Genomic DNA, 24031 nt, shown 5'->3' on the forward strand with positions numbered 1-24031 from the left:
CCAGTGTTTGTGACAACAAAAGATCATTTTTCATGTCTAACTGACTGTTGGAACTGAGCATCTGGTTTCGTGTAATTATGTCTTTGCTGCCGAATGCGGGAGTTTAATCGCTTTTACAAAGAGGACAGATAAACATGAGTGGGAAAATAGAGAGTTTTTGAAGACTGAGCACGACCGTTTTAACAGAACGACATGTTTGAATTAGATGCTCCAGCGCTGGCTCTAAATGGATTTCTGAAGTGGTTGTTTGTGGAGGTTTTCAATTGGACATAACCTTGAGTCTTTTTTTTTTTTTTTGTATGGAGGTCTGTAGGATTTAAGTGCCAGTATAGCATGAAGAAGCTGAATACATACGCTTCCTTCTCTCTTTCTCTGTCTCTCTGTCTTTTTGTCCTGGTTTTAAAATTGAAAATTCTGCCTCTAAAGTTGCGCTATTGTCCAGGTAATTAATGGAATGCTGAGAGCGAGGTCCAGGTGCTTAAATTTTCCCCCCTTTTCTAATGATTAATAAGGATAGAAAATACAGATTAGTGCTTTTGGGGTCTCTTTTTTGTAATATAAACTTATGCATAATACATGCGTTTAAATGAAAAGACTGTGACCTTCAGTGTGGTTCATTTCAAACCCCCTGCATTTGTTTTGCATGTTGAGGTTAGGTTTAGCATAACAATCAAAGTTATTCTATTTAATATGCACCTATTAATTCTTATAGTTCAATTGTTTAAAAGTTTTATAAGGTTTGCAATATTCTTCCAACTTCCCAGAGTTTATTTCTCACATTATGGCTTATTGTAAATGCCTGTAGCATATCTGCATAGGAAGGTTTCCAGACATGGATATTTGGCATGTTCAAGAAAATAATGAAATTGGGGTCAATAATATTATTTCCACATTTCTTTTGTCACTGTCTTTGCTATAGAATTCTGTTTGCTAGCTTGCTGAAATCTATAATGTCTGCTTTACATGAACATTATTAGCAATAAATATGTACATTCTCTTAATGGCTTGAGTCAGTCACTACATCTGTTTGACTAATTTTTCCTCTGTCCCGATCACAGCTGTCTGATAGAACAGGCTACTACATCTGTATCATCGTCACACAACCTTCGCTCACTGTCCAGTTTGGTGGGGTGACTCTCAAAATGGAGGCCTTCAGTAAATCTTGTGGCTGTGTCAGTCCCAGGCTTCGGCTCGATAAAGCCAAAACAGATGTGTGTGTGCCTGCTCTGGTGCTATTTTTGATTGATCACCTCTGAATGGCTTCTTCTTTGGCTGTAGGTCATCCAATCCAGTCCTCTGTGCTTCTGTTTCTGAACAGCTCCAGCAGCCAAAAATAAACAGTCATAGCGATGTAACTGGTGCCTGTGTGAACAACTCGCACCTTACACACAGTCTTGACTGAACTCCTTAAACTTGGTATGGCTTGCTTGGCAGCCAAACTGTGAATATCTACATTGGTCATACATCCTTGTTCCTTCAGCCAAAGGCTTGTGGCATAGTCTTATTTATCTAAATGCAAATTGAGAAGTAATGGCATTTTTTATGTTTTTGATTTTTTTTTAGGTGCATGTACCTCCCATGGTGTGTGTGGCTGGTTCCTGCAGTCTCCATGTTCCCATGGATGAAGATCTGATCTCCTGCCATGCATCGAGCTCATCTCTACAGAACCATAGCCTGGATCCTTTCTGAAACGGTTCTACCCTTCGCACAGTTCAGAATAATGTCTGTATCTCACTTGTGTAGTTTTACTCTATGTGTAGTTTGCAAAACACACTTGCATGTTTTGTCAGCTTGGCTATAAAATTTATCAGAGATGAGTCTCTCTGATATTGTGTTTGGTTAAAGTTGCTATAATGATAAATAATAATAGTTAAGATAAATTGATCTATCATAAATTGATTATCTCTGAAATGCTAGTAAATATTTTTTACAAAATTTGGACCATTTTTATGGGTTAATTCTTCACAAAGTGGTCACACATTATACAGGGCAGCTGGCATTTTCAAATGGTTTTAAAAAAATTATAATAAAACAGAAAAATGTTACAAAGTTGTGATGTAAGAATGATATATTTGAAATCATCTGCTACATTTTTGAGCATCTTCAAAATCTTTAAACCAAATCGTTTTCCGATATGCTTTTCAATGATTTCTGAATAATATAGAAAACTTCAAATGAATCACATATTCAAATTGATTATAACTTAACCACATATTTTACTAATAGCCTTTTTATTTTAGTTCTGGCTTTGCTAGATTTTCATTCATTGTCCATTGATTTGATTTATATTAACGCAACACACATTTAGTGTGTTTAGTATTTATATTTGCACTATTCACACAAATTTCAGTTATTTGGGATGCCTTACGCCATTTTACATATTTATTTAGAATAAACCACTATAGAAATATAAAACGGCTGTTATCAACCTACATCATTGGCAGATGCACAGCCATCTTAGATTTAGAGTTTCTAATTAGATCTGCTGCACGAATCTATACTCCTTTATTATGTCTACACCAGTCGCCAGCTCTGTGTTTGTAAAGAAGGAGGAAATAATCAGGCTATTTGCATAATAGTAATTTATTGAAATATGAGGGATAGATTCCACCAGCTCCTAAGAAAACTCTTCATGGCAGGAAGTGGCTCAGGCTGTGGCATCCAGGGTTTGTAAAGTAGCTCACAATCTCAACACTCAGGTTTGTGGACATACAAGGCAGCTGCAGAACTTCGAGGGAAAGGTTAATCATACAGAGACGAGGAGAAAATGAGAGCAGTTGGCTTGAGATTGTCAAGGTAGTGACAGGAAATGCAGTGTGATATTCTGGACAATTATGATAATCCAATGGATGATGTGAAATTCATAAACTGATCCTAGCAAGATCATTTAAAAAGACCTAAAACTCTTAACAGTTTTGGATTTAACTTTACAAACAGTGGGGTATATGAGTATCTCTTGAGCAGACACTGATTATAGAATTAAGTTAAGTGTATTTCAGACCATTTTAAAAAAGATCCTTAAATGTCATGAGTAGATTTGGGACAAGTTTTGCATGTGTAAAATGCTTGTTTTTTTGTGTGTGACTAAACTTGAAGGAATTGTAAAGCTAAAGTAGGTAAAGAGAGTTTATTGTGTGTGCGTGTCAAAATTCAATAAATATGCTAAGACCATGGTACTTATTTTAATTAATGACTGAAACAAACATTGTGTTGAAACTGATTGTTGTCCCAACACTAATCACGACCCAACACTTGTGTAAGACATCCAGAGCCATCCAACTGACCATATGGAATGCCAGTCTGATCAATAGATGAAGATAAAAGCTCAGAGCTGTCATCCATTCATTGTGATGCAGAACAGATAATTACAAGTCAGAGGACAGATGCTGTCTTTGGTATAGAACACACAAGACTGCGATGAACATGTTCCGTTTTAAACCCTATTATAGAAAAGGACGCAACAGTCAGTCACACCACTTCACTGGAATACACTGGCCCTCATTGTTTTACAGTGGGGAGATGGACAGACATTTAATGTAAATAAATGGGATCACGTTTTGGCTCCTGAACTGCATCTTGTATATATACATTTTTTAAAACATGCTTTAGTAAACAAATACATTGTTTATGACCCCCCACCTTCAACACATGGGTGAAACCAGGACACAATAAATTATGTTTATCTTTAAGCTTAACCAGTGACACATTTAGAAAGTTAGAACAAAATAAAGTTGACAGAAAAAAAGCACAATCAGCGAAAAAGTGATCAAATGACCAAACAGCTCAAAACACAAATATTAAGTGAGATTGCTCTCTGATTTTAGTGTCTCACGACATAATTAAGTACTGGTCAAGATGAAAACTGTACACACTAAAGAAAGCAAAACCAGAGGAACATATTTTTTCTATCTTTCTTTTTCTTTCTTTTTTTTAAGAAATCATTGCTTTGCAATTTACCTCACCTCCAATTTACATCACAGTTCTCTCCCACATGACCACATGAATGTAAACACCTCTTGTCTCTTCTTAATTGTATTACATTAATACTTTATATATATATATTTATATATATATATATATACTTTTTTATTTTACATGTTATAGTTCACATCAGCACGGTTAGCTAGCATGATAATGAAATAAGGCAAGACTCACATGACTGTGACATCACAAATTCATAATACTGATAGTTAAGGTTGTTTCTTTTTTTTGTTCTTGTTCTGCAGCAGACTTTGGTCTTGTTTTGACTGAGGCAGTATTTCTTCATCTTGGCTCTGGAACTGTGTCTTCCATCTTGTAATGAGAGGTTGGGTTTGAGGGGGGAAACAACGATAGTTGTCGAGTTGTGTTTTCTCTCCAAAACCACATTGGTAAAATCATACTGGCAAACAGATCTATGTAATAACTTATAAATGAAAACAAGGTAATTCGTCTTGAGGTAAAATGTAATAAACAGATTTTTTTGTGAGGGGGGAAAATGGTATGTATTAGCCTCTTGCGTTAGAGGAAGAATTGCCTGCCATTTTAAAAGATACATGCTGTTTATCAGTGTTTTGTCAGCATTATCCTTTTTTTGGTGAGGGGCTGCAAACTAGTCTCTGTGGGTGGCACAGTTACAGGCATGCCAAAATGCCAGCTAATCCAGTTCACCTCATTCCACAACTGAAGCTCTATCGTGACTTGCGTGCCTTAAAACAGACATGAGGGAGCCGTTTGGCTGAGTGTTGATCGAAATATAGGTCTGAAGCTGACAAAGCAGTTTAAGTCTTGGAGGAGAGGATAATCAGGGTCATCTTAACCCATCCGGTTTCAGTCTTAATGAAAGTGAGATGTATTTATTGTTTATTTAAGTTCATCTGCATCACAAAGTGATGATGTTTGCAGTTCATCAGAAGTGTACCAAGAGATGAGAAGTCATTACATCACTGTTCTGTTTTCTGTTTGGATCAGGGGAAAAAAATGTGAGCCAAACTGTCAAACTTTCAAGTGTTAATTTACATCCTCTCCCCTTCTGTTTGGCCCAAACAAATCAATGGAATCAACATGAACCATTCAGCGCACCGTTAAGATACCACAACGTCATGTCACTGTGTGCAGGCATCTGTCTCTGTTTGAAGGCTATGGTTGGTGATGATGCTGGGCTGGAAGGGTGTTGCTGGGAGCAAATGTGTGTGGCATATCGAGCCAGAAGGGTTGAAAAACGCTTTGTTTGCAGTGTTCAGGCGCGTTTGGCATGCAGCATTTCAATAAGTAGGTTGTTGCAGGGCACGTCCCCGTTCAGGTGCTTGTAGTAGAGGTACTCCTCAGCCTGCAAACTGATAGCCCGGATTTCTGGCAGCCGCAGCAGCAGCTGACCAAACTTGTCTGTCTGCTGAGGGTAGTTGCACATCACATAGTCTAGCAGTGCAGCGTTGACCTGCTCCTGGACGCTCTCCACCAAGTGGAAGTTCTCCAGGTTCTTGACATCTGAAGAAAAGAGGAGAAACACACACAAAGAGTTATTAGTGCTAGTTGGCTAAGAAGCATGTGAACTCATTATCAACTCATATATGAAATGCATGAACAGATGCATATACTGGTCTCTGAAGCCCTTTATTTATTTATTTTTTTGGCTTAGATTTTATCAGGAGATTCAGAGTGAAATGAGAATCAAGTGGGGGAAAGAGATCCCCAGAGACGTCCTGCCCTGGAGACTGTGAATTACTCAGTGTGAGGCTGTGTATGCATGGAGGCTGTACACAGACATTGCTGCGACTACCACAAATCACAAAAACAAGTGATAAATGAGGCAATACTTGTCACCCTGTGTCACCCTTTTTGTAACAGAATTTTCAGATTCTGTACTATATGAACAGGAGAATATGAACCATGTGATGTCAATGGTAAAAATGTGGTATAAGCTGCAAATATTCTGTAGTGTCAGTAGTAAAATAAGTGGTGTCATTTGCATGTATTCTGTAGTTCTGAAGGTAAAAAATCTCATACAAGCATGTATTCTGTAGTGCCAGTACTACAAAACATGGAATAAACTGCATCTATTCTGTAGTGTGTGTGGTAAAAAGGGTAGTCATCACATAGTAAAGTTGTGGTATAATCTACATGAATTCTGTATTGTCAGTGGTAAAAATCATGGCGTAAATTGCATGTAATCTGTAGCTCCAAATGAAGGTCTACCTGGCTAAATGGCTGGCGGTGTAATATATGAGGTACTAATGAATCCCTAGTGAGTGGCTGTATTTAATCAGGTCAGCGGGCTGGTGCTATGTAATCTTTTATTAATCCTTTTGACCCGGGGTTGAGCACGAGCATGGACGTCCCAATATTTGCTCCACTGGCAAATTCCCTGTTCCCTCCCCTGACACCTCAGAGTGATTGTGAAAGGACCAGGACGCACCCAGCCACAGCTAATGAGGCAGCTGGCACTCTGCTCTCTGCTTTCCCTTGCCGAAAAATAAGCGCAACTACCTCGCCCGCCAGAAAAAGAGGGAGAGGACGGGCAAAAGAGAGCAAGGGAGGGAGGAGAAGGGGGAAGGATACTTCAGCATGTAATGAGGGCTGTAGAACGAGCTGCAAGTTCTTCATGGCACAAAGTGAGGATGTTCTCCCTGACCCCTGGGTGACACCGCCGGGCAAGCTCAGGACAAGGTGAGGGAGGGGGAGGAGGAGGAGCCCATCAGGAGGCAACCAATTACAGAGCTCCTGCTCCAACCCCTGCGATTTTATCCCCAGCTGAAGAAGGAGTAAACAAACGATGCACTTTCCAGTCCTGTCACTCATTGTTTTTTTGGGCGCTATGCTAGAAGGCAGTGGTTCGAGCAATGTCAGAAACTCAGAAATTTGCACTGTATATCCCTGGCCACTTCACAAAAGCTGGGCAGATAATGGTGATGAAGTGCCTTACCATGTGCCCTCACTGTTTGCAAAGCTAAAACTCACTGTTCTAATTAAATTGACTGGATTAAGATGATCACATAAAATGTTACCATTGTTTCACAGTTTCACAATCAAATTTCTCAGGCTACGATGAGCAAGAAAAAAAAGTGGGGGAGGCGAGGAGTGAGAGCAAAACTACTGAGATTTGCTGAAGCCCTATGTCTTCTTCAGACTAATTAAAGCAAAATGCTACAAAAAAGATCCATTTTAATTGCTAATTATTGTGAGGCTGCTTTTGAACATGGAAAAAATTAAAAGGGGTGGGGAGTTTGTGTTAAAAAGGATGACTGATCGATGACAGTGGCTTGATCTCCCGTAAGCAAGAGGCCAGGTTGCTGAGAAAGAATTACTGTTTGTTTAATTTATCCACAGCGAGAAACGCTTGATCATGCCCTGCTGACAACAGGGGGAAAAAAGCATCAGTTACTATCCAGTCAGGTCAAAGCATCGCACGGTAAGCACTCTTATCTTCTATCTCAACATTTAGCCACTGTGGGACTAATTATGAACTTTTTTACATGAAACAGCCTCAGTGTGCAGCACAGCTGTGCTGAAGCTCAACTCCAGACCCTTAGGTTCTGTGCAATACATTGTTCATTTCATCAGCGATCATGCCAGACGACCCTACATATCCACATGCCGCCCCCATCCACTCCTCCGAATCCGCTGTTTTCTTTTTTTAATTGCAAACTATTTTCCCAGTGAAAAAAAAGCACCTAAGCTGTCCCAATAAGCCTTGCCTTCTCAGATGCTCACATTTATAATTATATGTCCATTGATGTATGTCCTAATACACTAACAATGTACTGCCATAAAAGCCTTGTCCATAAAGTAGACAGACAAAAAATTATATATAATAAAAATAAAAAATAATATCTACAGCCTAGTTGCTCGTTCTCATTATGGCCCTCTACAACTAAAGCATTTTATATTGATTTCATTTTATTAGTATGCATATTGCAAATGAAGACACACTTGGGCATGGATTTTCACCTCTAATAGTTTAATCAATGACCAGTTAAATCATAATGTGAAATTTGAAAGGCAAATTATGAAGCCATTGACATCTCCAGCTGGCTGTTGTCACTAAGGAATGAATGGCTTCCTCTCAAAGTGCTGAAACACCAAACCTTATCAAAAACAACACTGTCTGGCAGCACTGAAACGTGACAGACACTGTCAAGCTGTTTGTGTGTGTATTTCCAGAGTGTGCTTTATATTCTAGCAGTGTTTGTGAGTGTTTAAAGCCCCTGTAGAGTATCACTGCGAAGTTTTAAAGGCCAACGTGTACCTTGTGCTTTGTGTCCTCTTTTACTTTACAGCACCCTGCAATCATGTAATCAGTCAAGTCTGTGCATTGTCATTTTTATTCATTATTAACCTGACTGCCTGACCCACACCAATCAGAGAAGGAGGCGGTGCTGCCACTGCCCTCTGGCCCAGAATGGACCTGGGAAGGCCCCCGCTTCCCCACAGCCACCATCTGACACGCCATTACCTGGAGTAGACTATGGCCAATGTCCGCTCAGTCAAAATATGATAATATTTACTCAAAAGCTGAACCCCTGTGTTTTTCTTTGCTATAGGTACTGGATAGCAAAGTGGGTATTATATGCATAAACTTGTATTTTGAAATCTTCAAAACTTTGATGAAGCTACTCAAGCCTATAACTGATGTATGTGAATGCCCTTCTTCATCCTTCAATGCGACTTTTGTTAAATCATTATATGCAGTATCATAGCACACTTCACTCCTTTTCATGTTGTCCTTCCTCAAACTGCCTTCTGCATGTATCACCTCATCAATTCACTCTGGTTCTTCCAGTTGTTTGTTTGTAGTATTAAACATTTTACAGTCACAAATGAACTGCAGCTGTAGATAACTGTCTCTATGAGCTAAATGAAATTTTATGAATGCTAATATAACAGTGAATTATGATATTATTAACTTTTTCATATAGATCTTCACAACATCATCTGTCTGAACTAAAAAATGCACTCACATTACACTGTCTGGTAGGCAAATGACTACATGCAGGAAAATGCCTTTAACATGAAAAGAAGCTGTTCATTATCAGCAAGAAGACGGCTGTCCGCAGGACATGTTTTACTGTCCAAACAAACTTTCTCTCTTTCTGTCTGTTAATGATGCATATCAATGACTCCAGCTCTTCTCTCCTTTCTCGGAGGGGTGTTCCTCCTGACTAAGCTATGAAGAGCCAGAAGAAACTTTTTTTTTTTTTGGGTCAGCAATAAAGCACGAAGGCTCAATCTGCTCCTCCCTGCTCAAACAGGAGTGCTGGGCCCAGAGTGGCCCGCTGCTATGAAAGAGAATTAAACAGGACGGCTCCAGTTGGGGATACATTAAGTCAAATCTGAGCCTGTCGCTGTCAGGTTAAACAGGTAGAGGAGACGTCCTGGTTGCCCAAGGATGGGTTTGACCTGCACCGCTCACCACAAGGAAGAGGGGGGCAGAAGCAGGGGAGGCAGGGGAGAAAAGCGCCTTAGGTATGATGAAATAAACACGAGAAACTTGGGCAAGCCCGGCTTTTAACAAATGCTAGCTGAGAGGTGCTCTGCCTCCTCCTGAGGTAAGGGAAAATATATTTACATCTTTTTATTCATCACTGCTCTGTGCTTAACAGTGCTCAAGTCAATGCGCTCTGTAAAAAAATTGTTACATAATTAACTGGTATGAATTTGTTCATAATGATATCAGAGATAAAAATCATCATTATTCACTGGCCATTAATAGTTTGGGGAAAGGCTGCAAATGTTCTGTTAACATAGAATATCTATTTGGTTATTTATTGTGTGTATATTCTTTGGTATCAGTTTCAAGTTCATACTTCCTTGGTATGAAAAGATAGTTTTGCCTAAATACATTTTATTTTCCTTTTTTCTATTGTTTCAAGCACATACTGAAGATTTTGACCCAAATGTGGTTTAAAAAGCTGAAAGTTTGAGCACCGATATGACATAATATTGTCACAAAATGTGTGACTTCTTATGCTATTTGTCACTGACAAAGACATTAAAATATTTTGAAAAACTCTATGTACCCCAAAATTTTGATACACCTTGTGTGTCATTTATATGTATCTTCCTGTCGCTCACCCAGTGGACAAACATCTTTATGCAACTCGCACTTGGACCAAAGCTTTTTACTGCCCATATGTGTTGCCACCCAGTTTCCTGTGCACAACCATGATAGAACACTGACCATGTCTGTGATTTCAAAGGTCAGCTATTTTGGACAGTAAGAAGAATCTTCAGAACCAAGAAACCTGTTAACCTTCCATGCAGAGAGAAACAGTGTTCAAACCTTAGTCTCACAGAGAAGATCTACCCATTGAGTGCCTGCACTCTTAGCCTTCTTTCACATGTAATGAATTGTTGCATTGTCTCTACATTTGTGAAAGTACTTGTTCACAGAGCTCTAACAGCACATGTTCAGATGGAGGGTCCAGAATCGATCTATAATCTCTCTTTAACACTCGATCGCTCTCTCTCTCTTTCTCCCCATCTTAGTGTGCTAACCCTCTTGAGAGTCTAGTTTGCATTCAACCCACTTTCACACACACTAATTACATGCATACAAGAGTAAAGGGGCACATCAGAATCTTCTTGTTTATGATAAAGTGACAGAAAATCATTCAGGGGGCAAGTATCCCCCATCTCCCTCTAAACTCCTGGAGCAGTCCAAATACCGCCCATAGTGGAAACCACAAACCTAATGAGGTCATTAAAGCCAACCTTCCGTCAATATTTTTTTTTATTCTCTCCTCCTTTTTTGACAAATTTGAATTAATAATTCACCAGAGTGCCTGGGGATGTATATTTTCTGAGTGAAGGACAGTTAATCCATAGCATGATTTCCCCCACATAAAGAGACACAAACACTCACATTCCATTTTGCATCTATCCTCCTTTCTTGCTTGACTATCGAACATGGCTTGTGCTGACTAAAGAAACAGCTGTCTTTTTGCATCTCTCCCAATATGCACGCATCACTCAGAAGGGTGGTGAGGCTGCATCCATATTATAAGGCAAGAGTCTAGACTGAACTTAATTTATTCTAACATGTTAGTAGCTTTGGTCTCTGTTACCTCAGGGGTAATATAACATGATATGTTTGTAAGCTGCCTGTCTAAGCTTAATTAATTTATGGGCTTGCAATGTTGGACTGTACATTTTTGGCAAATCTGCTATTATGAGGAAAGCGATGTCTAACTTAAGACAGCTTATATTTGTAAATATAAAGCCAAGGGACATTGTAGGTTAGATGTTACAAATTACACAATATAAAAAATTTATTCAACCCACTATACGTTAGCTAGAGTGTATTTAAATGTATATTTAAAGCACTGAAAACTCAACAAGAGCAGCTGATGCTTTTATTAGTAATATCTCTTTTCCTGAATTGGCAACAATATTTTGACACTGCAGTTGCTAACAGGTGTGCTGTACTGGGTATGAATTAGGTGCTGACAGAGTAGAAGCCAATAAGCGATCAACTCTATTGAGTACAAGGTAAACTGATTAAATCAATTTCACAATCAAGACTGTGAAAAATTTAACTAGAAATTCCAAGCAAAACTGTCATTCACAAATGATAAGAGGTTCTAAATATTTTGGAGATACACATACATAGTTTATATCTTAGTTTCATAATGAGCCTCAATACTAATAACTAAAATACACTGCATAAAGGACCTACCATAGCATGGATGTGCTAAATTGGAAATGCATTGGCTCTAAATACGAATGGCCATTCTGAGGCACAAGAAAGAACAACGGCAGGTGATTGTCTATGCATGCTCCGTGCTAAAACTGCCTCTCAACAAGAATATAACAGACACTGCAAATACAAACCCCCTTTTGGGATGAGCTCCATAAGTGTGTCTGTTTGACCTCATGGAATGCCTTCCATTCTCATGAGCCTCCTCTTGTCTCCCTTCTCCAGAGCCGTGATGAGCCAATATTAAAATGAGCATTTATTTTTATGTGTCTCTGAAGCGTACGCCCCCCCCCCTTCTTTTTTTGCCCTTTACACTTCACACCTGCTGCACTCATGGTTTTACATTACAGACTGATGATGCTGCATTTTTCCAGTGTGAAGACACTACTGCAGGCATTCCAAAGCTTTGTTGCTTTAAATACACAACAGCATTGCAGTGAAAACTAACTGGGGAGTGTAAAAGAAAACAAGAGAGATGCCCAGAGCACCTGTTGGCTTATTTGTGTTTTTGCGTTTAATCACTGTCTCTAGTTTCAGAGGCCTGTGGTCAGGCTGAAACTCTGACATGAAGTAGTGCTGAGTAGTAAAGATATAATCCAGTATAGTCATATTTTCCAAAATTATCACATTATCACAGTATCTGATGTTTAGGTTTGCATTAATAAAGTTAAATAGCCCAGACTTCCTGAATTCTCACACACTAAAATGTCTTACAAAGGTGACATATTTCATTTAGACAACTTTACAACTTTAAATTGTATTGTAAATGTTAACCAGAGAAACAAACTTTCCAGAAAGTTGCAATTTATTTAGTTGTTACGTAGATTTTTTTCCCGCAAAATATTTTGCACATACATTGCTGTTAGTTTTGTTAACAGTTAATGCAACAACTAAAATCAATATCGCTGTGTGATAACAATATGTTATCACAGCACTAACATGATTCAGTCTGTGTGTGAAGACTGAAAAGCTCCTTTGTGATCTTTGTGATATTGTAGGCCACTAACAAGACTGAGATAAATGGCACTTCAGCTCATCTTAGATGCTTGACATCAAAATGTCCTAATAAAAAATGACAGACACTGTTATGATATCAATTACTGTAACTTTTTCTTTACAGTAACCATGATGATGGCATTCATGGAATTCATGTATAATTCAGACAGTTCCTCTTCAGAGATATAACATCAGTTATATCCTTTAAACTCCACAGCTACAACAAAGCTAAAATAATAAATAATAAATAGCAAATAAATCTAAACAGTTACACATCATATCACTTTCACACTATCACAGCTTTTCCTTTAAAGAGTCTGGCTATACAGCAGTTGTTTTTAACCCTTAGAAATTGCAGTTATCATCAGTAATAGTATGGGGCAATTTCATAAAGATTATTTCTCACACATTAAAACAAGTGCATTAAAACAAGTGGAGAATTCATTACTTCAAACATATGAATTCAATTAATATCACATTTGTGTTTACAAGCACAAGATATGTATGTTTGAATTTAATGCATATGCAGAAATATTTTAGCCATGGCTTTGTCATTTGTTGAAATCAAAACAACTGAAGTTTGAAATTCAGACTGAAATCAATCAATGCAAATGCAAATTGTACACAAATGTAATTATGTAACTATGTAATTAGCTATGAAACTACAGTTTATTACTCTCAATTTCTAAGGGTTAAATAGATTCCATTTTAATCTGCACACTGTTTACAAGCAAGTGAACGGCTCACTAGATGAATAATCTTTTGTAATGCAGGGGTCACTCTGAAAGGTTCATGTCTGCTCAGCTGTTTAGTTTGTATGTGTGTGTGTTTGACCCTGCTGCCTGCCCAGGGGCGAGGAGCCGCTACTACTGCATTCTCCCTCTTGTACGACCAAGGAGCTTTTATGGATGGCTGTGGCTCAGAAATCTTTCTGTGGGATCGATTGAAAAATGACAGGTCAGGAGGGGGTGTGAGGGTGCTATGGAGCTTGTGTAACATGCTTATCTGTGTTTGTGCGCAATGTTTAAATAATGGCAGCCACCTGATCAATAGAGCCATCCCTACGGCAGCCGTAGCTCTGACTGTCTCCTCGAATTGGCCACGGAAAAGCACTGTGCTGGGCTTCAAGCCTGGGGAAGCTTTCCTCTCGCGGCCAAGAAGAGGCTCTCTTTAATTGGCCCAGACTGACCTAACTGAGTCGGCTACAGTGCACCCATGGTACGATATTAGCATCGTGGAATGCTGCTATCCATGAGCTGCGATAACCTCCAGCAGCAGCAATGGTCATGTAAAAGAAATCAAAAACCACACAACCACACACACACAGGCAACAACAACAGGGCCCCTTTACAACTTGTAAAAAAACAAAAGTACTGCTGTAGTGAAAGTAAATAATAAACTTTGGCCCATTGATCGGAAAAACAAAGGGCTTGTGTATGTTTGTCCCAGCAGGATCGCGAGCCTCATAAATCTTTTAGGGTGCTCTGTTTTTGCTACGGCTTCTGTTTAGCTCTTCCTCTTGAAAAGCATCCCTCTCAATTCAGGTGATGGACAGAAACTACAGGTTATTTTCATTTCAAATTTTGTTTGTATAAAATATCTGCATAACTCTTAACTGCCTACACTGCAAAAGCTGTTTTACACTGTCTATTCAATCAAGAGAATTAATACCAACCTACAGAAAAAATGAAATGCAGAATGTGAGACCATTCAAGATATTGATGTTGTTTGGAATGAAGCTTGGCTGTGCAGATTTGAAAAAAAGAAATGGCTGAAGAAATGTGATCGGTGGTAGGGCAACTATCTGCAAAAGCAGGCTGAAAATACGCCAGCACTCATATGATTGATATTTCCAGTGCAGGTATCAGTTAGAAAACACCTGACATGTGTGGAGCATGTTGCGGGCAAGCCTGTCTGCTTAGCAGCAAAGCACGGGCGGCCAGCGTGTTATGCAGCCGGTAATAAAAGTTGGCCATTGATTTTCTGTAGCTGCTTGTAACTGTTAATGTTGATACATCAATAGCCAAAGGAAAGCACAGGCCTTAATAGGAGGCTGAGAATGTGGAAATACGGGAGGGCTGGGCGCTAAATCACAGAATCTATCCCCCCCGATCGATAAGACAGTAACTGCAAGTGTCCCTCTGCTTTCCTAATGTTTTATAATAAACTGACAACTTGTAATAAGGGTTGGGCAGGGGAAGAGAGCGAGTGAGCCAGAGGGAGAGAGGTGGAGATAGAACGGGGGGAGAGCAAGCAAAATCAGCACATACACCTTGCGATGTCTATTCTAAATCACACCATCTGGGAAAAGAGTGGGTGTTTTGTAAAAGTTTTGTGAGCAGCAGTCTGTTAGATACAGTATAGCCCACAAAGTTACAAAAACTAACTTCTGGAATTGAAGGAATTTTGCAACCAATTTTTTTACCTGGAACTTTCCGATGTTTCCTGAATTGCATTATATACAATAATCAGCACATTCTGTGATAAGGTCATGTAGGCTGGTTTTAAGCCATTTTTTGCAGAGTATCAATGTATCAATCACTAGTGCTAACATGAGAGCTTCACTAATGTGATGGGTTTGTTTTTTTTTTTTGGGGGGGGGGTTGGTAAAAAGTGCATATGGCTTGAAAAATGCTCAAACTATATTGAACTCTTATTGCATCAATACAGGTTTCTGAAATACGAAAAATACTTCCTGAAGCCACAGTGTCTTTAGGTTTTATTCTGACCCACTGCAACCTCATTTCACCACTGAGCTTGCTTTTATCTACAAAGCCTAGACTACATAACATCTGGCTTGTTTGTAGACTGACTGGATAAAAGCTCTAAGAGTTAATCAGGTATAAACGTAATTGCTATTTAAAGAAAACAATGTAATGCAAAATTCCTCATGGGGTGAGGTTGGAAACGTAGTTTACATTAACAGTGAAGATGGGCTGTGCTGAAATATTTGACTGAACTATGATGAATACGATCATACTGTGGCAAAACTCTGTGGGGTTAAAGGTAAAGTGCTGCAGTTTAGCCTCCTACATCCCTTTAATGACCGGAGCATGCACTATTGGTCCATATAGTAAGCTGTGGAAGATCTCTGCAGCTTTTAAAGCTTGATAAAGTCTGAAAGCCTCTTAGGGCTCCTAATAAGGACAGCGTCTCGCAGAGAGCCTCTTACCAATGTGGCCAGGTTAAGCTTTTGATTTCTGGCATCTGTAATGTAGGGATAGTGAGAAAAATAAAAAAATAAAAACAAGCCCTGAATATTAGGGTCATTGCGTAGGCCCACTCCTGCCTCCACTCAAAATTTGTAAAATATCAGAACACTCAGGGTTGATTGGAGGCTTTTCCACATTTGAGCGAAATCCAAATGAATGTGTTTGTTCAAAACAATGAATACTTACAGAGAGAGCATGGACTGGTGAGGAATGCGGAGATGTCAGATCAGTTGAGGGCTGCTGAATATTGTCACAAATCACTGAAAATAAATGTAAGCTTTACTTTTTTATCCTCGGATTCTGCCATAAACCTTTTTCCAGGTAGGTGTGCATACTTTTTCCGGACTATGGCCTCTGTCTGGCTCCCTCTCTCTCACACATACATACACACAAACTTGCTTTATATGTGTATTGATTGGGCCTAGGCCTCACATCTTCCAAATGACTTACTGCCCGTCAGTGTCAAACTGCTTGGCTCACAAGAAAAACCTGCCCCTATTATCTTGCATTTAATTAAGACATAGCAGTAGTTTTATGCACCATTATTTGGGCCCAGCCGGGGGTCTCTGAGGCATAAATATTGAACCGTCGCAGCACTCGAATGTTAATCAATCCCGACTACTTCCAAATTATTTGGTCCGTTTCAGGAAATGAATATTTGCGCCAGTTATGAGTCGACACGCATGCATTACTGATCTCTCCGTCTTTGCACAAGGGTAGGCACATTGATTTTGGCCAGGGAAATAAGGCAAGGCTGCTTAATTAGACCCTACCTATCTGGGAACTTTCTTTTTTCCTCTTCAAAGAGGAAAAGAAGAAAATCCTCTCTGTAAATGAACAACCTGAGTTTATGCTATGCTTATTCAGGAGGCTGGCAGGAGAAATCCAGCAGCTCACAAGTATGTGGGGGTGCTTGGAAAACCCCAAAGAAAAAAAACGCTCAAGATTCATTATACCAGACAATATATACTGACTAGAATTCCAATACCAGTGTCTGATGCCAGAACTCAATTATATCTCACAACAATCATGCCAGTATCCTAAAAAGCAGAGTAGTTATTGACTATTTATCTTGGCAGTAATATTTTCTAGTGTAAAACAGTATATAACATTACAATAAATACAAGAAAACTGCTTGTCCCTATTATCTTGCGTGTAATTAAGACGTTGCAGTAGTTTTATGCATGGCGGTCTCAAAGGTATAAATTGAACTGTCGCAGCCCTTGAAAGTTGATCAATTGTGACTACTTCCAAATTATTCAGTTAATTTCAGGAAATTTGGGAAATAATACCATTTCCCTCTCATCTTGCAGCTATTAGTGTAAATCTTGAAGCAAAACACTTTTTAGTAGCTATTGAACCATCTCTTTTTTGGATGCTGCGGTTATTTAGTGGCCACAGATGCCTTCTTCTAAGGCACAGGTTTCCAGTCCTACACATCTGCTTTAAAACATCCACTCATAAAGGCTTTGTTAATTAACCAATTAATTGGATTAGGTGTGGTGAATCAGGAAAAAAACGCAGGGCAAGAGATACTCCTGGAACAGGGTTGGGAACCACTGTCCAAAGGGAGCACTAGTGGGAGCAGCTTTTCTTTCAAATCAAACAGAATATGTAATTTTCTTTTTTTTTTTTTTGCACAATTTTAACACTCATCATACTGTGCATTTGGTTAAAATTTCATGATGAATAGACCAACAGAAATGGTTTAAAATTACATGTAAAAAATACATTTACACTGATTCAATTAGAAGTTAAGCATTTTCCTTTCTCCTGTAAAGTTAACATTTTGGAGAATGTTTTGTTCCAACATGCATGAGGAAGAGAAGCACAAAAGTAATATCTGAAGAATGCCACTAACCCCACTTTTGTATTCTTTTGGTTCTTTATAGCATTAAAAAAGTTTCTAATGTGGCATTGTTCCATAGAACCTTTATTTGTAAGAGGGTCTGACTACTCAGTAGCCAAATATTTATAAAAAGAAAGCAACTTACTAGACATGTTCAAAAACACACTGTCTGATAGCAGAAAGTGGGCCTTATGACACCTGAGGTGTATACGGTCACAACAGCAACTGCCTCGACTAGCCAATCCCCCTGCCACCGAAGCATCGCTCAGCCTCCGTTGCCCCTTTCATGGCAGAAGAAATCAATGCCCCTGCTGCAATTATTTACCCATTGATAAAGCCTTCAGCTCCTGCGAGAGCCACTCCATCCATTCAACCCATGGAGACTGACAGAGGCAGGGCGATAGAGACGCAGCGCAAGAAAGAATGTGGGAGGCTTTCTGTTGGGTGCAATTGCTCCTTTCGACAGCCCCCCAAATCTGAGGAGACAAGCGGCTGGTCCCAGGTCAAACCATGTCCATCCTCCTCTTTATCGACACTTACCTTTACAAAGAGCTCACCCTCCCATGGGTGGCTGACAGTGACGGATCACGGAGCTCCTCGAGAGCTGACAGAGAACGGCTGCAGCTTAGAGCTATGGGGCCTGAAATAGCACATCAGGCCTGGGGAAATGTGGCTTTGATTTCCTTTAAAAGGCTTCATTTGTAAAAGCGGGCTAGAGAGGGAAGACTACGCTTAGACAGAGTGAAAAGAGACACTCGAGTGAATTGATGTGATTGAGTTTGGGGCAGAGGGTTGGGAGAGTGGATGTGTTGGAAGTGTTGAGGCTTACTAGAACTTGAGTCAAGACTGCTAGAACTTTCTACAGCCATCATTTACATGAGTTTTGCTTACTGAGAAATCTAGCAAGTGCAAAGAAAACAGAAAAGAACATTTGAAGGGGCTGCACAGGGGCTCTCTCATTACAATACTCTCAATCTACGCTGAACAGATGTAGACAAGGAGAGTGGATATAACTGTGTTGCCTTAGGTATTCATAAAGCACTAAGGTATTTTCATGCTTCATTTCATTAACCTCTGATTAATTGGCTTCTCAACAGCATCTGGCAAGGATCATCTCATGCACACACACAGGCACACACAGACGCCTCCATTCACAGGATGATATTAATCAGTGCAGTCTCTAATCTCCAGACTTAGTCTCTTACTCACCCTTTGCCAGACAGACAAGGTGGTTGACGCTAGCCGCTAGCGCGGGGCAGCGCCGGGGGCGATACACTCCCCTCAGGTGAGTGTTTCATTATGGATGATGTTTCCGCCAAATTATTTAGAGCCCACCCCCCCTCCCACCAGCTAAACCTCCGCCACGCAACAACAAAAAAACACAAACATAAACCCCATCAGGCTCAGAGGGCTGGACCTACGGCAAGAGGAACATCACTGTTCTAGTCCTTTGTTAGTTTGTTAGGGATAGGGAAGGATGTAAGGAACCTTCTCAAGGTGTAGCGAGGGCCCTTGCGGAACAGCTTAAAAGCAATCGCTGCTCACTTTGTGATATGATGCTGCTCAAAAGCAACTGAGGCCAAAGCGCATATGCACCTAACATTCTGTCTCTTCTCTTTCTGGAACAAACAGACAGAATGATATGATAATGCTGTTGACGTGCACAGCAGTGTATTTATATTCCAGCATTTTCTTTTGGGGAACCACAAGCTTCCCCTATTTCTCCATTTTGGTATTGATAAAAATCAGCATCTTTCATGGGCTAGGCTGAGAAAGTTACCTTGACTTCAAATGACTTCATTAATGAGTGATGGCAAGCTAACTTAGGAAGAGGAACCCAGGAGGGCAGATGGCTTTTGGGTTACTGAATGGGGAAGTACAGAAATACAGGATGAACTTAGGTTGTTTGTCATTGAGGAACTTCATGACTTATTGGTTTTCTATATTTAACTGGTAACTTTAGGTTTTAGAACAGATGTGAAAAACTTGTGTCCTTGCTTGTTTCTGAACTTTGAAATTCTGAAACTGTTTGCAAATTTATTTTGAAGGGAGTGTCAGGCTACCAAAATCATGCTTCTATAACTGACTATGCAAGTCCAGCAGATACAATGTAGCAGTTACATAAATAGCAGCAACTTATAGCAAACAGCATAACACTCAAGGGGGCTTACAACAGTATTAATAACAGTAATATTAATAACAGTTCTGCAAATAGTCAAGATGCATAATAGCTGAAGAAGATGCAGTGAGTTGGAGGCTGTGGTTTATATCTGACAACATTCCCAAATTTTCCTTCCAGAAAACTTATTAAAAAATTATTCAGCTATTAAGATTAAAACTTACTTTAATGCTATAATATAATAGTACCTATTATAAACAATTCTGTACCTACTATAAAACGATTATAGTTTTGAGAGCTGTTAACCTATGTATGAGCCTACCTGCAGACCCTTATGATTTTAGGGGTTAAAAGCAGGATTTGAACAGTGACAAAAGGCTGAACTCTACAGCCAGAGGCTCAGCATGTGAGACAGTGGCACATATAACAGCCATCTGTAGCAGCATGCTTATCAGACAGGGATGAGGTGGGGGGAGAAACAAGTGCTGTCTCTCGGATTATCCCAAGGTCCCCCAAGAACCTTGGGAGCGAGCATGAGGGATCCTGCCTCCCCCACATCTCTTCCACTCCTCCGTCTATCTGCCCCTTCCTTTTCTCCATACTCACCCAAGCTGAACAGCACCAGGAACTTGAGGCAGACAAACTCCCTCTGGTCCAGCTGGAGGGAACGCAGTTTGCTCACCAGCTCCTGTGCGTGACTCAGGAGATTGTTGAGTGTAGCCCCAGCTTGGGAGGCAATTAGGGCATAATCCACCTGAAGAAGAGGGGCAACAGCACACACACACACACACACACACACACACACACACACACACACACACACACACACACACACACACACACACACACACACACACACACACACACACACACACAGTGTCAGTGAGGACCAGTGGTCTGCCTGAACACAACTTGAACACACAAACATGACCTGCTCTCAACTTCATATTAATCACAGCACAGACATGAGACATGTACATACATCTGAATTCATTTCTTCACAAACATATTTGGAACCTGCATTTTGCATGTTTTACTTGGGGAATAGGTTGTAAAATCAAGGGTATTGATTCATGATCCTCCTTTTTTAGAAAGTCAGGCTGAGAAGCTTGGCTTAAAGCTGATGGAATCATATGTAGCACATCTAAATGTATTTTCCATAATTCATAGAAGCGGGTCTCTGTATCTCTGCAGTTTTTTTACTGTTTGTTTAAGGAAAAGCTTTGATTTCCTAGAGTACAAAATAACAAGCAGACTATCTCAAAATCTCCTTCAATCTTTTCCGATAAATAAATACCAAAAAAAGTGATGCATTGAATTTATTTGATTCAAATGTAAAAAAAAAAATGGAAAGGACAAAAATTTTAGACATGCACGGTGATGATGGAATGATGTCGGTACCAGCAAATATTTTCTTATATTAGCATCGGACAGATGTTTGGTTTGGCTGATATTTCAAACTGATATTTGACGATGTATTTATTGAAATGCAGAACAGCTGAATGTTTAAGCGACAATGGGCTTCTGAGCTATGATTTTCATATTTTATTCATTTTAGTGCATCTGTAAACCTCTACAAACACATATCTATTTATCTATTATCACTGTTGACAGAACAAAACCTTGTATCTCCATTTTTGATATGTTTCAGTTTTTTACATAATTTGAACATGCCTTTTGCCTTTTACATTGTGAGTAAATTTCATGGTCAATGGACCAACAGAAATGGCCCAAAATTGCTTAGACAAAAGTCTGGTTCCACTGACTTACATTAAAAATAAAGTATGTTTTTCCTTCTCCTGTAAAGTTATCATTTTGGAGGTTTTGTTCTGATAGTAGCGATATATTACATACATATTACACACTCTGTAGTGCTAATCCAAGTGGACCTAGTTTCTACATTTTCCAAATGCTTATGCTTTGGTATCTGCACATATCTCCATGAAAAATATTAAATATCGGCATCTGCTCACAATTTCTCTACCAGTAAAACTTTCTGTTTATGATATATATATATATATATATATATATATATATATATATATATTGTTTTGTACATGAAATACATTTTTGAATCAAAGAACTTTAATGAATCACTTTTTCAGTGTGTCTCCAACACTTATGTTACACTAGCCCCCACGTCTATTCTGCAAACTGTACCGTACACCTGACTCCTAAGTACAGCGGGTACAGCTCTGTGCACTGCGCTCTCTCTCTCTCTTGTTCTCTCTCTCTGTGTGTGTGTTATCCAGCACAGCTCAGCTGCTCTCAGCACAGCAGGGACAGTGTGCAGGAGTGAGGGTGGAATGATAATCAACATCAAAATGAAGAAGGGGAGAGCAGCATGTTTCTCCGTCCCCAGCGTGCGGACCCTCGGACCCTCACTCCCATCACCACTCGAAGGGGGGGCTGGAGAGGCACGGAGGTCCCCCAGGCTACCAGGCTCAACCCTCCCCTTTCAGGTGCACTTAATATCTGCAGCAGCAGCAAATTTGTCTTGGAGGCAAGTCCTTAGCTGCCACTCACTGTAAGCAGGCCATATTAAATTTTTATATTTATTGACAATTCATTACCATAATTGACTGTGCTAGGGTTTCTGGTGGTAGGTAGACAGCGGGCCTCCTAAGCACAGGGAGGGCTCCCTTGGAGCTAGATTTGCAATTAAAAGCGCGTGCGGATTGGAATTTATTTATTGTGTAAATATGATGAGCGGAATTTTTTAGAGCCCAGCCTAGAGAATTTCTCACCAGCGCAAGCTCACCACCCCCTCCAATCTCGTATGTTCTGCCTTCCTCCCTCATCTTGTTGTTCTATCATTCTTTCTTTGCATGTTATTTCGTTCTTTTTATGACTCACTGAAAGCCAACCCCTTCCTCACCCAAAGGTGTCAGCCTACTTCCATAAAATCAACTGTGCATGAAATGACATCAATGAATGGACTGTCTCTTAGCTACCGCTAACCTTCTGCTTAAATGTAATCAATTACAGGGTTATAAGTGTGGTTTCATAGACGCATACATAAACTGAGCACTAGGAAAGGAAAATAATCAGAAATATGCAAAAAGACATAAAACATGAGACCACTTTTAAAAAGCTTCTTTAGAATCTCTGAAGCACAACATTCCAAACATTCTTTAAAATCTTTCAGAGGAATTCCAGGACTTTCTTGTGGAAAAGAGGGACAAAAAACTGTAAAAAGTGTGTGATGTAGAGAGACCTTGCTGTAGGACTTTGTAAACATTATGCAGTGATATTCACTACTCTGCCTGACACTAGCTCCATCGCTGCTTGATCTTGACGAAAGACAAAGCACTGTATAAATTTGATTATAAATGGGCTGCCTATCTCTGATTTGGAATCCTCTGAAGGCCAAGGAGCCTGGGTGTTCACGAGCCCAGGAGAAAGAGAGAGAGAGAGAGAGAGAGAGAGAGAGAGAGAGAGAGAGAGAGAGAGAGAGAGAGAGAGAGAGAGAGAGAGAGAGAGAGAGAGAGAGAGAGAGAGAGAGAGAGAGAGAGAGAGAGACAGAGAGAGAGAGAGAAAGAGAAAGCAGCTATGTTCAAAGCAGTGAGAGGGAGAGATGTGGGCTGGTGACATATTTGAAAGCCCTCCACGCGGTGTCGTGTGTCGCTACATTTCGGGGCTAATCCCCCACAGTGCTTTGCTGCCATAGTGAATGACAGTGAGGAGCAACGACACATGCTTAAGTGGGAGAAGGAGAAAAAGCAGAACACTCAACTAACTACATCTAAAATGGTTAAAAAGCAACATACAGACAGAGAGAAAGGGGAAGGAGGATGCAGACGGAAGAAAATGAGCTTCTTTACTGTCCTGTAAGTTAATGGTCTCAATGCTCCTTTAGCAATTAGTAACACAAGCGGTTTCTCCTTCTTTTAAATTGTATATGTACAAGATGTACACATATTGGACATAAAGAGACTTCAACTCCCTGCTTTCACAAAAATGAAAGTAATCCATGCAAAATGTTCATTTCCTTAATAATTGGAAAAAACGTTTATCCACAAAATTCTTTGCAATGCTGAGTTACTATTACTGTTGTAGTCATTTAATTATTTGTGACTGGATAAAAATATATTTCACAAAGTTCAGACTATAAGGTAATTTAAATATTCTAAATAAAGAATTCAGATGTGTGTGTGTGTATGTGTGTGTGTGTGTGTGTT

General features: G+C 39.7%; 2 protein-coding genes across 5 annotated transcripts in view; one reads left to right on the forward strand and one right to left on the reverse strand.

Annotated features, from left to right (window-relative positions):
* The window catches only part of LOC108430132 (adhesion G-protein coupled receptor D2), a 69901-nt gene extending 66725 nt beyond the window's left edge, over positions 1-3176 (forward strand). For both annotated transcript variants that reach the window (XM_017702393.2, XM_017702394.2), the window contains exon 25: positions 1564-3176. In XM_017702393.2, coding sequence (XP_017557882.1) covers positions 1564-1689 — 126 coding nt within the window. In that variant the 3' untranslated portion in view covers positions 1690-3176. The remainder of the gene's footprint in view (positions 1-1563) is intronic.
* nr5a2 (nuclear receptor subfamily 5, group A, member 2) overlaps positions 2568-24031 on the reverse strand; it is a 51530-nt gene continuing 30066 nt past the window's right edge. For 2 of the 3 annotated variants that reach the window (XM_017702397.2, XM_017702395.2), the window contains 2 exons: positions 20457-20604; positions 2568-5466 (listed from right to left, as the gene is read on the reverse strand). In XM_017702397.2, the coding sequence (XP_017557886.1) occupies positions 5219-5466; positions 20457-20604 (396 nt within the window). In that variant the 3' untranslated portion in view covers positions 2568-5218. The remainder of the gene's footprint in view (positions 5467-20456; positions 20605-24031) is intronic. The other variant, XM_017702396.2, reaches the window with a different exon arrangement.

The sequence above is a fragment of the Pygocentrus nattereri genome, chromosome 15 (assembly GCF_015220715.1).
Source record: "Pygocentrus nattereri isolate fPygNat1 chromosome 15, fPygNat1.pri, whole genome shotgun sequence".
Classification (NCBI taxonomy): Eukaryota; Metazoa; Chordata; class Actinopteri; order Characiformes; family Serrasalmidae; genus Pygocentrus; species Pygocentrus nattereri.